Raw genomic sequence first — 14,732 nt, forward strand, 5'->3', positions numbered from 1 at the left:
TGTGAAAGCTTTTGCTTTTGAGGCTATTAGGAGATTGTGTGACTTTCAAGAACTATGGTTGCACATAGTTTATCAATTTAAAATCATATTCTAACCCCGATGTCCACTGGATGTGGCTGCGTTGTATTCCTGTCCAAGCAGTCTGTTCTTCAGCAGCCAGATTTCAAATATTGTTTCGAGTTGTTTTGCGGACATGATTTTCGAGATGCTGCGGATACGGAGCCGGTGGAAATCAAGCACGTCAGCTAGAATGGCAGCCGACTGTCTGCACCCGGTGGACATGGGGAGTAAGAGACCATTGAGAGGTCTGCATTACAAGACATAAAAGATGCAAAGAAATCCTGCTCTGTACAGCATATCATACTTTTTTTCTATTCCACAGTATTAGGGTCACTTGTCAAAAGTAGGAGAGTAGTAGGAGTCAACTTATGAGCACGTATTCTCTCTCTTTAGACACACACACACTTCCTGAAGATGGGTTCAGACTAGGAGCTTTTAGCAGCGTTTACCAGCTGCCACAGGATCTAATTGTTGCCAATCAGATGGCTCACTTTAAGTCTCTTTGACATGCTAAATGTTGGTGAATTAAGTGACATACGATTCAGCTGGTGAAATGGAGAGCCCCACTTCTGTGACCAAATTTGTTTGATATCCAGTGCTGTCAATGCAACCTGCAGGAGTCATGACAGCAGACATGAAGGGGCAGCAGCAGTTCAAAACTTTTTAACAAACTACCGGTGAAGCAGGAGTTGGAGGCAATGCTGCTGGAATTGTAGAGTCAGAACAAGTGTTTGTTGTACAGTTAAAACACAGATCATAACACCAACAGAGCTGTGTAAAATTACACTGGACTACTTGTATCCATGGCGATGTTGCTGCGTACTATGCAAGCTGTAGCTCCTGGGCAGCAACAATTGCTCCTTAGTCTGAATGTGCCTTAATGTGTTAATGCACTGTTGTGAGTAATGAACAAAAGAAGTTCTTAATACTGACCCCTGACTGGGAGGAATGAGTTGTATTAGAAGAAATTAAAGCGGGGGACGAAGGGAACAAAGAGAAATAAAACAAACACACGGGAAACTGTGAGCTGCTCCACAGTCTGTGATAGTTAATGAATTAGAGCTGGCCTCCATGCTGGGGCCAGAAACACAGTGGCATAGGTTAATACTGACTGGTTAAAGAGGGCCAACTGACTGAATAACTGCCACCTACAGCAGGACTGAAATGTCCATGTAACTAACTGACTGACTGAACAACTGACTGGCTTATTGGCTGAAATGATGACGCGATAACTGGCTGACATATTAGGTAACTGAATAGTGACTGGTTACCGGACTGGCTGGCCAGATGACTGTTTGGCAATGAGGTTCACTTTCCTGAATGGCTGATTAACCAAAGGGATGAGTGACTGGCTGATTAGAGCAGTGATTAAGTGTTTGGTCAACTACCAGAATGACAGGTCAACTGATTAAAGGACCGACTGACCGAGTGACTACTTTGGAGAATGAGAGTAGCTATTTGGCATATGGCAAATGGTTAAAACATACTAGGTCGGAATATATCCGCCTCTCCTGCCTCCCCACTGCTTTGGAAATTAGATTGATCCTCACCAACACGTCAAACTACAAAACATGCACGCTCAAGTATTGTCCAAAGCCATGCACTATCTGATAAAACATCCTCTCAGTGGCCAGCATCAACATGAAAAATGTCTCAAACATGACCACAACATGATTTGCTCTCTGTGCCTATTTGACTAAAAACCTGACATTGAGACAAACGCGACTCTGCTGTGTTCTAATACTGCTCTTTAAGTGCAATTACTTGGATCACTTGTGGATCACATCGTTGACATGACTCTGTAGCATCAATCCATCTCAAATATCCAAAAGCATGTGGAGTAGAGCTGAGGGCTCGCTTGTTTTGGTTTACTGAGTGTGGCTGACAGGCTGAGGTCCTTTGGTCAAGGTGATGAGGAGGGGATAGTGGATGTTCTCATCATATGCGTCTTTTCCCTCTCTCAGCATCTGAAAAGCACACATGAAAAGCATTAAACACACAGACTAAAAATTCTACAGAAAGTCTTTATCTAATATTTCAGTTTGGCAGAATATTTTCTCTAATTTTATCAATATTTTGGGGCGTATTTAAGATGTAATTTCTTCCCTACCGTCCCCTCTCTACTGTCTCTACGCTATTAACATTAAGGCAAATATTCCCCGAAAACTACATAAACTAAATATTCAAGCATTTCTCTAATGTTATTGTTCTTCTCTGTGAACCTTTAATTTGAAAACCCTGTCAAGAAAATCTTACATGACAGATTAGATCAAGTTAATGTGTAATTACAGTATGCAGTGGAGCTCAAAAGAGGATAATCCTGAAGATGGGCTGCACATCAACAGCAGGATACGTATTTAACAAACGGTAAAAACTAAAGACAAAAAACTAATAATGAATTTATGTACAATAATACTAATAATTTGTTGGGTACCATTAAGATTTCAATAGCTTAGTAAGCCACATGGCACTGCAGTAATATGTGCATTAGGCCTGAACCTAATGTTTCGTTTCATTATTGATTAATCTGCCAATTATTTTCCCGGTTCCCCCCAAAGATACTCAGTTTACTGTGATGACCTTTAGGAAAAGCAAAAAGACATTTGAGAAGCTGGAACTACAGCACTTTTGGCATTTTTGCTTGAAAAATGATGATTAATTGATGATCAGAATAGTTGCTGATTAATCTTCTGTCAATAGATTAACTGACGAATAGTTCCAGCTCTTGTCTGCATTCTCCTGCACACACAAACACTCTGAAACACACACACAGACAGCTTTGTGTGGTGCCCATGTGGTGCCCACTCCATGCCCTTTTAAGCAAACTTGGCAGTTTGGGCATGCACCAGCTAATCAGCTCGCTCAGCGTCTGGCCAAATGATCAGAGACTTATGAAAGTGAGTTTAGTGGGTCTGCTCATGTGGGAGTGTGTGATTGAGTGTGAGTGAGTGTGAGTGTGAGTGTGAGTGTGAGTGTGTGTGTGTGTGTGTGTGTGTGTGTGTGTGTGGTAGGACCAGGACAGGGGAGAACTGTGTGAACAGGTTTCTTCACAACAAACAGAAACTCAGACTGACCCAAAATTCACTCCCGTCAGCAGCATGTAAGTGACCATCCAACTCAAACCTACTTGCATTACTAACTCAACTGCTGACTGTGAGCTGTTCTCCAAACAAATTTGGCTATTTTTGTGGCACTCGTGAAAATCATGACGTTATAAATGTCGGTGATGTCATTAATTTAATCATGACTCCTTAATGAAGGGGACTGTGTTAACTTCTGCTCTGAGGTAGGTCTCAGTGAAACTACAATCCCCAAAAGGTCTCTTGCTTTAATCAGCTGCATTAAGACACATATACTACAACAAGTTAACAGGACAGTTGAAAACACCGTTATAAAGTGATATGCACTGTAGCACGTATCTGTGCAGGTAGCATGTAGTAATGGCGGAGTATTCGAAGCTTCATTTGGGTGGTTGTTAGGCCGTGTACATGCTGACATTAACACTGCATGAAAAGACGCAGCCCCCCCCCTAATTTCACAGATTAGCAATTAAGTCAAGTCAAACTTATTTATAGAGCACATTTAAAACAAGTGCTTTAAAGGGAAATTTAAAAGACATATATAATTGTAACAGACAATTTTATCCTTAAAAGATTTAACCTGGTTCAATTTTACACACAGCAACCTCATCAGCGGCACAATGCGTTAACCAACAAAATACGTGCAAGCGCACATTCCTGGTCGATTACTTTGTAAAGTGAATGACTTCATGACGTCAAAGTGGTGCTCCTCAATCATATTTCACCTTCTCACCAGAACTTGTAGCAAAACACACACATCGACTGACAGCCAAAATGATTCAGTTATTATACTTACAATAGTAGTTACAAGTTGTTATATGTACATGTCAGAAGTATACAGGTGTAAAACCAGACAAAGTGGTGGTCTTGCATATCTACATTTCATAGTCCACAATGTCACAACATCCAGAAAATAAGAAAACAGGAGGTTTGTCTGATTTAAATGGCTACCTGAGGTCTCCCTTGACACACCTCTCTCAAGTCTCATTTTCCCACACCTTGTCCTAAAAAAGCGAGAGATCTTCACCTCTATGCCATCGCCTCTCCTCATTCTGCCTTTTTCCAATTTCTCTCCTTTTTGTTGAATATGAAAAACTGCTCACGTCTGCCTCTCTCCCGTCTCTCCTTCGGCCCCTCCCTTTCTCCCCCCAATGCCCTTCATGTGCGTTATCTTCCTGTGGCCATCCCTCCAGGCATCAGTCGGTGGTTGAACCTGTGACCCCCCCAGAGATAGAGAGAGAGAGGGAGGCAGAGAGAGAGCGAGGACAGGCCAGGGGGTGGTTGGGCGTGGAGGGGCAGCTGCCTGCCCCCTGTGCTAAGCCTGCTATGGGGACCACAGCCAGCATTCACATTCAAATTCTACCAGGCGGAAGGAGTAAGGAAGCGATAGATGGAGGGATGGAGGGATAGAGAGGGAGGGAGGGGGCCTTAACGCGGTGAGGGCTGAGAGCTTGCAGAGGTGAAAAGTTTAACAAGCAAAGCTGTTCCTCCTGATCGCAGGCTGCCTAATCAGCTTCATGGGTGGCTGGCTAAATCGGCTCTCAACGCGACCCCCCACCCCACCGCCCCCACAATCTTTTCTCTTTTTTTTCCCCTTTCCAAGGTGCAAGTCATTTATTTTATTGCCACTTTCGCCCCAGCTTCTGTCTCCCTCTCTCGTGCTCTCATTGTACCTCTCTATTTCTCTGCCTCCTTCTTTTTTTTCTCGTGTATTCTTGCCCTGCTTGTGTAGACCGGAGAGAAAGTGAACAAGGTGGAAAAAGAGAGAGGAGGGGGCTCTGAGACAAGGGAGGGACGGATGAACCGGATGTCTGGGGTCTCTCTCGGCAGGATTAGGAAACAGAGAATGAGGGATTGGGTGGATGGAGAGACAAGTAGAGGAAGGGATAGAAGGACAGGCTTGAATAAATAGAGAAGTGGGTCGTGATGTAGGAAATGGGAAGATAGTGGGGAGCAGAGGGAGGGAGGAAGATATGTCAGAGAAAGGCAGGAGGGAGGCAGCTGAGGGGGGGGGGCAGAGGAGAGAGGGAAGGAGGGAGGCAGAAAGTAGGAGGCAGGGAAGAGAGTGTGAGTGCATGGATACAGTGGGGATACTATTTATGCATGTGAGAGAGACGGGGGATCTACACATGTGCACACACACACACACACACACACACACCCCTCTTGCATGTGTGTTTGAGAGAAATTAAAATTCATGACTCTCTCTTCACAACCATTTGAGTAACAAGATTAAGATGGCGGGTTAGAAAATAGCGCTGGCATTATCAGGCTGCTTGCAGTCCCCCCAGCTGCTTGCCTCTCTATTCCACAACAGTGGGGATAAGAGGATAACGCGCTAGCCCTGTCTGCCCGTCCCAGCACACGCCTTACACTCACACACACACACACACACACACACACACACACACACACACACACACACACACACATTTCTTAGACACACTGCGGCTGCACATCGGGCCTGCCTGCTGTCTGCAGTCCCTCGAGTGTGTTTGTGTCAGAGGGCGAAAGTGTGTGTATGTTTGGAAAACCGCAGAGTAGCGAGCTGGGGGTCTAGAGACGGTTTGTAAAGAAAACACTCCCCGCTCTCTCTTTTTCACACAAACACACAAAGCAAACATTAAGACAGGCGGTATATTCCAAACAAAATCAAATCTGACGTGTGTCGAATCTGGCACAGCGAGGGATGCAAGTATACTCGCAGCTACCGGGGGTACGTTTGTTTAACAGCATCAGTGCCAGATGGAGGAGCTTGTGAGTCGCTATGGGAGCATGAAAAGAAGTCAACACGGCCTAAATGACACATGTGGAAACTCAACCAACTACATGATATTGTTGCGCCTCTGCGGGAAAAATTTCAACAAGTTTGGATTTTGATTGGGTTGGGAGATAATTCAATATTATCATGTCATGTGATCATATATGTTTACAAAGCTCTGTTGTCCATGCTAATGATTCCAACCAAAATGCACTGGAAAACCAACAAAATGAGTAAATGAGTGACATTTGAAGAGTTTGTCTGATGAACACACTTTAATTTTAATTAATTTTATGTGATTTTACAAACATTTGCCATATGACATATGAATATTGGAAACATTTCCATATCAATATATAACTGATTTCAACAATATCACCCTGTTGACACCCACATGTCACAAATATGTGACCTACACTATCCAGTGGCCTACTGGTAAACTAAAAACTACCTCTGCTCTATCAGTGTCATCAAAATCTTACAGAATCTGTTCACTCATTACTACATTTTGAGTAAAAAATATGGTCAGATGAAGCAAAAAATACAAGATGTGCAGGCTCAACTTATTTTTTTTATCATTTTCTTATAAACTAATTACTGATCAAATTAATAGATTTATGACACATTTTAGCATTTTACTACAAAGTGTTTATATGAAGAATAAACACAATCTAATTAAAGATTGAGGCAGTAAAAGTTAATTCAGTTTATAAGCAAACTGAATTCTAACTGCTTAACTAATTAACTGCTTAATGTTACACTAGAGACAAAAAAAACAAAACAAATAGGCTTTTCAGTTCCAGGTTTTTTCCTCAAAATGGATACACCTGCTTTCGGTGGCGACGCCTTTGATTGTTTTAAGTGAAAGAAAATCCATAGTGTGTGTTCCACTGTCGGTTCTGATACGCATTCTCCTTGTGTTCTGGTCCACCCACTGAAAGTAAATATAGCTGAAGAAAGCTAATCTGTAGTGCAAATGAGTAGCAGCTGCTCATTTGGATGTGCGAGTGTGTGTGCGTGCGCACGGTGGTAGTGTATGTTTCGCTGTGATATCATCATGTGGCGTGTGTGTGTTTGTGTGTAATGTCTAGCCAATATGCTGTCTGAGTGATGTCTGGTCTGTGTGGGATTGTGATATAGCTTGTTTCCTCGCCGTGTGCACAGTATGTGTGTGTGTGTGTGTGTGTGTGTGTGTGGTCAGTCAGGCACATACAAGCGCGCGCACACACACACACACACACACACACAAACACAGGTTGTTCAGAGTGTTCATCAGAAGATAAGCAGAGGAGACTTAATCACCTTCAGATGTGAGGGGGGCACTTCAACTTGTCGTCATATCCACACTCAGCACCTGACCCCACTGTGTGTGTGTGTGTGTGTGTGTGTGTGTGTGCATGTGCGACACACATGGAAGTGTGCATTTCAAGAGTGAGCCGAATGGCCAGACAGTACCTTTGCATGCCACAGAAAAGACGAAAATAAATAAAAAGCATAATTTCAGGGTGATTTTTTTTTTCTTTTTTATCCCACATCAATTTTAGTCTGAATTTCATAGCTCACATTGTACACATTCTGTTGTCAAGCAACTCTCATCACTAAAACATGTCTGAGTGGCAATTTTCCCAAGTGGTTGAGGTGCTGAACCATTAGGATTATTATAGAATAGGACAGTATTCTGTGGCCCTGAGGCCCAATCAATTCTCCCAGCATGCTTTTTCAAACCAAGTTGAATTTCTTTTATATTTAAGGCAATGGCGGCATCCACTTTAATCCCACTTCTTTGTTTCTGTCCCTCTTAGTTCAGTCCCTTCTTTCTTTTTCTCTTTCCCTCCTTTCGTCTTTCTTTTTGTTTTCTCGAATTTTGTGTCCATTTTCTAAAATGGCTTCTGCTCTTCTTGTGCTGCCCACTCACCTGAGGTCAAAACCACCACCTATACCATCATCTGAAGCTATGACTCATAAACTGAATGTACTTTACAAGTGTTCACTCCTTTATGCTTGTTCAAACGTCATGTATGTTTATCCGTTCAGAATGGCTCTCTCTTTATGTGTTTGTCTGTTTGCTTCCTAGTTTTAACAAGGAGGGGAATCTAAACAAACAACAAAAAACGTTTATATACTACTTATTTCATTTGCCAAAAAAGTTTGGGAGGAAATGTGATTACTTCCTGAATTATGCTCACTTGCAACATTTCTTCCAGTCCAGGAAATGTGACATTCTTGTACTGCACACAAGTTACACTACACAGAGGAGGTCAGGGTGGATAACTGAGTGTACAAAGCACAGAAGTTTGTCAGTGGAGATTTTGTGGATTTGAGTCCTGCGTCCCACGTGGTCTTAGGTTTATTAAAAGGCAGTTTTTGTTTTGGGAAAGATGGTGGTTTTTGTTAATTACCGTAACAAGTACAAGTAGATTTGTAACTCTTGTGCCTCAAATCGGCATGGACTTTAATATTTAAAGGGTGATTCCGGTCTTTTCAATCCTGGGCCCTATTTTTTCTTACAAATTTTGGGGTCTAAAGGTTTTGGAATTGGTCCAGTAGATCGCCTCAGCTGGCAGCCGCGAACGGGAATGCAATGGCTGCAACGTAATCCGTTAAATGTACTGGACCAATTCCAAAACTTTTGGTAACTACTAAATAAAAAAAAAAAAGAAAATTAAAAAAATAGGGACCAGGTTTAAAAATAACCGGAATTACCCTTTAACCAAGACCATACAAAATGTGAGCGACTGTGTATGCTAAATTTAGTGGTGGACAAAGAGTAAAGTGAGAGAGGGAGTGAGATTTTCCTCGCTGAGGTTCAGGCCACTTTAACAGGCACTTTAATGGCCAGTCTGTCCAATTGTCCCACCAGTGTAGGTGAACGTGTGAGCACCAATTTAGCCCGCTCCTCGCTGTCCTGTTCTTCTGTAGCTGTGTGTGTGTAATGGAGTTAACAGCTGGACACCACTTCTTTAACACTGCCTACTCATGTGCTTTCTGTCGCTCCTTTTCTCTTTTTCGCTGTCCCTTTCTCTCCTCCCTCTCTCTGTAGCTCTCGCAGTGCCAAGTTAAGGCAGCTTGTTTTAGCTCCAGTGTGACTCACAAAGTGTCTCTAAACATCAAACGACAGGCTAATCCGCTAGTCTTTATTAAAGCTGAGTGCACATTACGCGACCTGGATTGTTGCTGGTTTCTTTATGAAGTAGCAACAGATTTTACACATTTTTGAAAAAGCAACTGAACTTCATCCACGTCTATTTTAGTACAAAGCACAGATGATATTGGTCTCTGTAAAAGTCTCAGTTAGTGCAAATATGAGGCAATGGAGCAGTCTCAATCAACAAAATAAATTTCTGCACAGAATGAGGACTGTGGATTTTGTGCCATTTCTTACTCTGGAACGAAGGAACAAATACAGCAACCAACCAACTTTCTGAACAAACATATGGCATGTAAGTATAGTATTTAGGTGGACAAATCAGAATCTATCCTTTAATTTCCACCAAACATTTTGTTATTACCGTTGCCTTGGTCAAAACATGGGGCAAGTCCTCACAGAAACCGTTGTTTGGCTGATAGTCAGTGCAGAAAACCTTAAGACATTCTTAAAAACAAATCTAAAAACAAATTATTATCTTTTACATACATAGTTATAGTCACACCTTCAACTCTTTGATGTGAAACTCTTCTTCTGAACTCAGTAAGTAAACAATCATTTATATTACTGACTGTATGAGCGTAAAGCCTGCTCACTTTGCTTTACACCATCAGTTTTGATTATATAGACATCAACGCTCATGCTGACTGTCTGAGTGTTTTTCTATTCTTGGACACGCTTCTTACCTTTAAGTGAACATCCATGACCTGAGCGTCATACTGCTGGTGTTGAGAGACGCAGAGTCCGGCCTGCTGGGCCAGTTGACAAAACAGTCTCAGAGTTTCACCTCGCAGTGGAGCAAACACCAACGCCATGCCCTGGGTGGAAGACGAGAGGAGGGTGAGTCATTTTGGAGCTGGATAGTGAATATAGTGCACAGTACATTTATGGGGTACTTCACACACCGCATTTCTCATGGCGTTTGTTGTTTAGCTTCACACACACACACAAAGACAGCATGTCTCTCTTTCCTTTGATTTTTACCAGGTACATATTATATGATAAACCAAAAAATGTAAGCTCTACAAATCCAATCAAATGTGAACACACACGTGTAGGTGTGAAACATCTTCTCTTGTATGCAACATGTACAAGTGTGTGTGTCTGTGAGAAAGACAGAGAGAAAGAAAGAGTGTTTATATGTGCACATGCATCACAGACGTCCTGCAAATACTAAGAGGATTACCAACAGGTTCAAAGTTTCTTTGAAATCCTTCAGCTTTCAGTTTTATTTCATGTTGATCATGTTATTATTGTTTTAATTAAATGGAGCAAAGAGGGACGTTCACACAAACACACACATGCAGCAAATACACACAAAGAGATGCACACTGACACAACACAAGCTACTGTAAATGAACACAAAGGCAGTGAAAACAGCAGGATAACTCCATTTGACAGATGATTTTTCATCTGTATATCCAGTTGCACCCCCCCCCCCCCTCTAAAAACACAGCAAAAGCAAACAAACAGACAAAATTCCTCCCAGCACTAATCAGCTGATTAAGGGGATCCAGCCCACCGGATGGACCACCTTTGTCAGAAACAACAAATTAGTGCCATTAGATGAGAGAATTAATTGCTTTGTTAATTGCTTAATCAGCTTAGCAAATTATTAAATGTTTGGCAAAGCTTGTTGTGGCAGCGACAGTCTGATGGCCGACACTCAAATCATATTAGCCCCTGAATTATCTCCGCTGGATTAAAGAGAGAGAGACGTGAAGAGAGACTTAACACACAGATGTACAACAATGGCCAGATGTCATGTCTGTCATTCGAACACAGCAGCTTCTGCGTTCAACTGTACCCGAGACACATATTCAGGTGGTAGGTGGAACTGCGCATGTCACCGTCTGAAATGTCAGTTGTGGAAACGTGTCTCACTGCTGGCAACAACCTGAATGTAATATTAATAATATAATCCTTTTGTCTTTCTAGTTACCGCTGCCTTTTGTAACACAGGTTTTTAAAGGGTTAGTTTGCCCAAATTACACAGAAACATATTTATTGTGGTTTCTACCCAAGCGGATAGTTTCGGTTTTATGTGTCCAGGTTTTTAGATATCCGCCGCTGAGATTTCTGCCGCCACCCCAATAACATGGACTATTTCTTCTGTAGAAAGTAGTTCTAGTGAAAACAGTATCACAGCGTGGTCTGTGGATTTATTCTGACAAACAAGAACAGTGTTTATGAAAGGACAGGTTGCTGTTGAATTCTTTGTAATTTGAGTGAAGTGACCCTTTAATGACCACATTATTATCTGCAAGTTTCCAATTCTGGTATTTTCCACCATTTGACTGAGCCAAATTTCCCTCCCTGTTTTTTCTCTTTTCATCTTCATCAATCCTCACAGCCCACCTTCATCACTCCCATTCCTCTTCCATCTTTCCCATCCATCTCTCTCCTCCCTCATCCCTTCCTGGGTCCTCTCCTCCTTCTTCTTCTCCCTATCTCCTTCCCTCCAGTGCTCTTTTCACCCCTTTTCATAAACAGATATTCCCTACAACAGCCTGGCCTCTGTGCTTAAAACGCAGCCCTCTTTCCTCAGATGAATAGAAATCTCAACCCTATCTCTTCTAGCCCCCCCCCATTTGCTTTGGCTGTCACAGCGTGGGGTCTTATCGCGAGGCCAAAAGGGAGAAGTTGCCTCGGATTTATGATTAAGGGAAGGCAAGAGAGAAAGACGGAGATCAGAGCGATGCATTCAAGTTGCTCGTAATAAGCATTAAAGCATTACATGATATTAATCCTGTCAGACTATTAATGTGTATAGGGTTTTGGGCGAGGCCTAATTATGATTGAGAAGAGTGGGTGGTGATTTAGAGGAAGGGGATAAGCAGAGATATATACAGTCGACACACAGAGGCAAACACACACACACACACACACACACTTACATTGGGTTGCAGTAATCTCCTTATAGCATCAACCAGGCTGGCTCTGTACTGGTCGAGAAACAAACTGAGAGGGAGAGAGAGAGTCAGGTTAGAATGTTTTCTTACGATAGCAGCTTCAGATAAAGCAGCAGGCTATTTATTTTCTTTTGTTCACAAACAAATCCACCAACAGGAAGAAGGGAAAAACAATTTGCATGAGTAAGATGCTCTTCCTTTTTGTTTACGTTTGAGTTTCCATGCGTATTCACCTCAGCCTGTTGTCAAGACACTGAGAGGAATGCAGAACATCAGAAAATCCAGCATGCACAGATAGCATCGCCTACAGTAAACACACACACACACACCTGCACGTGCAGACATACACACTTTAACTGGGATAATTCAAAGCTGCGCAGAAGCACCTTGCATTTGTTGAACTAAAACCTGAAATGTGCGCTCTGGAGTTAATATGAAGATATAAGAACAAAGGCAACACAAAGGAAAAAGATTCAAAAAAGAAAAATGTTAACAAAATCAAATGAACTGGTTCCATGGTGCATTAAAACGCCACTGTACTGAAACTTGCATGTGTGTGTTTGTGGGAGAGACAGCGTATACATGTTTGTATTTGTGTATGTCTAACATGGCATCTTAATGGCATTTGGGACATATTTTAGAAGCTACATCTACATTGTTTTTAGATATTAGATACCCTGCACTCTTTGTCTTCTTCAGCGCACGTGGAGGCTTTAAGGATGTTGGTCAACTCAGCTTTAGGCTAGTTGCACTTTCAAGGTAGATATGTAATTATATATATTTGTGTGGAAAGACCTTTGTTAGAGTTAAAAGTGTTTGTAGTCCTTACCTACAAGTACTCTTTCAAACACAATTAAAATTGCGTGCTTGAACCCAGGTTGTTACTAATGTTCAGTTGTTTAACTCGCTGAAAGTGAGGAAAACATCCCTGTTAATTAGCTTCCACCTCCACCAAAGATGGATGGAACTAACTGCCAATGCATTTCTCTTGTCAGGTGTTAGTGGTGCTATGGTCATCAAGAGGCAGTCAAGAATTTAGGTCAGGCAGTTTAACCCCAAAAACAAGGAGGTGGGGAGGAGGCTAAGACATGTGGGTTACATCAACATTGTGGAAAGAAAGTGGAATTTATCTGTTGGGTGACGTCACGACAATTGGCTCCTTGTAACTCCTTCAAGCCCTGAATTAATAATAATAATAATAAATATACAAATACAGATTAGGTTGTAATAAAGTTTTTATCCCTACACACAAAGTAGAGTTTTTAGATGGGATGGAGATACACGAAACACACAACACACACAGGCCCAAATCGACTCCAATCATTCTAAACAAAGTAACACCTGTCTCTATATCCACAAAGACAAATTTCAATCCATTATGCAAGTAAGTAGAGCAGTGTGTGTGTGTGTGTGTGTGTGTGCGTGCATGTGTTTGTGTGTACCTATTATCACAGATGAGAGTGGAGTAATTTGACTAAAATGCAACAATACAGTGCAGATTTGACATAATCCTGCACATCCGTCCAACTGGCCGGTGGAGTGGCAATCTGGACGTAACTTTCCAATCACAGCCTCTGACCTCTCCTCATTCAAAATCCTCTGATCCCAGTGAGGAACGAGAGGTGCATGTCACAGACTCTCCTCTCTGCATCGCTGCCCATACCTACACAAATATGTTTTTACCTGCTAACCATAATAAATACAGCTTGACAGCCTCATTTCTGTACACAGGATATGAGGAGGACCTTTTTAAAAATGCCAAAACAGGACTCATCATTACAAGCTCTTACCGAAACCAGGATGGGTGTACGCATGTGTAAAGTTTATTGTTCTTCTAAGGTTAGACAGAGGTGCAAAGTTTATTTGACTTGAAAGGTGAGAGGTTTGTGTTTGGTTTGTTTTGCCACAGATATCAGCTCACAGGAAAAGTGAGTGGTAAGAAAAACAAGGAAGTGAGCTAGTTGGGTGGAGGCAACAGCTGAAACACACACAGACACAAACACACTGAGGGCAGGGGAAGGACGTCATGTCATTAAGAGGGCAACAGTTAAAAGGCAAAACAGACCCGCAGTCATTGCTGGTGAAAATTAAAACATGACAAATAAAGCCACATAAAGTAACTACATTACTTATACAGCTGTCAGTGAACTCACATGTACTGTAAATCAAATACAACGTTTGACTGCCATTTATATAATGTGTCATACACAGGTATCTGTTAGGGATGATGGAGCCATTAGTTTAAGATTATTGTTGCAGGGACAGGAATTGTTCCTTTGAACAGGAACAGGGTGAATAAGCGTTAATGGTATAAAGAAGAAAACTGTATAAATTAGGAAAGAATATGCAAAATTCCCACATCTAGAGGGGAAGACAGTAAAGCACAAAATATGAATGTTTTTAAAATATAAATGGAAAAATCACCACTGCTTTAAAGCTGGGCCACACAAGGTTGCATGGCAGTATCTGTTTACCAATCATATGTTGTATCTGCCCATCATATATACCTCTTGGTTAGTTTCAACTAGTGACCACTGTTTTGGTTTATTGACGCAGTTTTGACATTTGGCAAATGTTGTCATGATTGTCTATTTCTCTCACCGTGACTTTGCCACCCAGAGGAATGTCTCACAGCCGATTACACTGTTTGGAAGGGAGTCACAGTTTGATAATGCCAGTGTAAAATTTATGGACTTGAAATTGAGTGGTCTTCCCCTTTAAGGTCACCTCTAGTGCCCCAAGACTGTCAAAGACCTATTGTCTCACGCTGACCC

General features: G+C 41.9%; 1 protein-coding gene across 1 annotated transcript in view; it reads right to left on the reverse strand.

Annotated features, from left to right (window-relative positions):
- Positions 1-1,928: 1,928 nt before the first annotated feature.
- camkmt (calmodulin-lysine N-methyltransferase) overlaps positions 1,929-14,732 on the reverse strand; it is a 96,335-nt gene continuing 83,531 nt past the window's right edge. Inside the window, exons 10-12 of the mRNA XM_070916452.1 lie at positions 11,944-12,007; positions 9,733-9,864; positions 1,929-2,027 (exon numbers count right to left, since the gene is read on the reverse strand). Of these exons, the coding sequence (XP_070772553.1) occupies positions 1,929-2,027; positions 9,733-9,864; positions 11,944-12,007 (295 nt within the window). The remainder of the gene's footprint in view (positions 2,028-9,732; positions 9,865-11,943; positions 12,008-14,732) is intronic.

The sequence above is a fragment of the Enoplosus armatus genome, chromosome 12 (assembly GCF_043641665.1).
Source record: "Enoplosus armatus isolate fEnoArm2 chromosome 12, fEnoArm2.hap1, whole genome shotgun sequence".
In the NCBI taxonomy this organism is placed as follows: Eukaryota; Metazoa; Chordata; class Actinopteri; order Centrarchiformes; family Enoplosidae; genus Enoplosus; species Enoplosus armatus.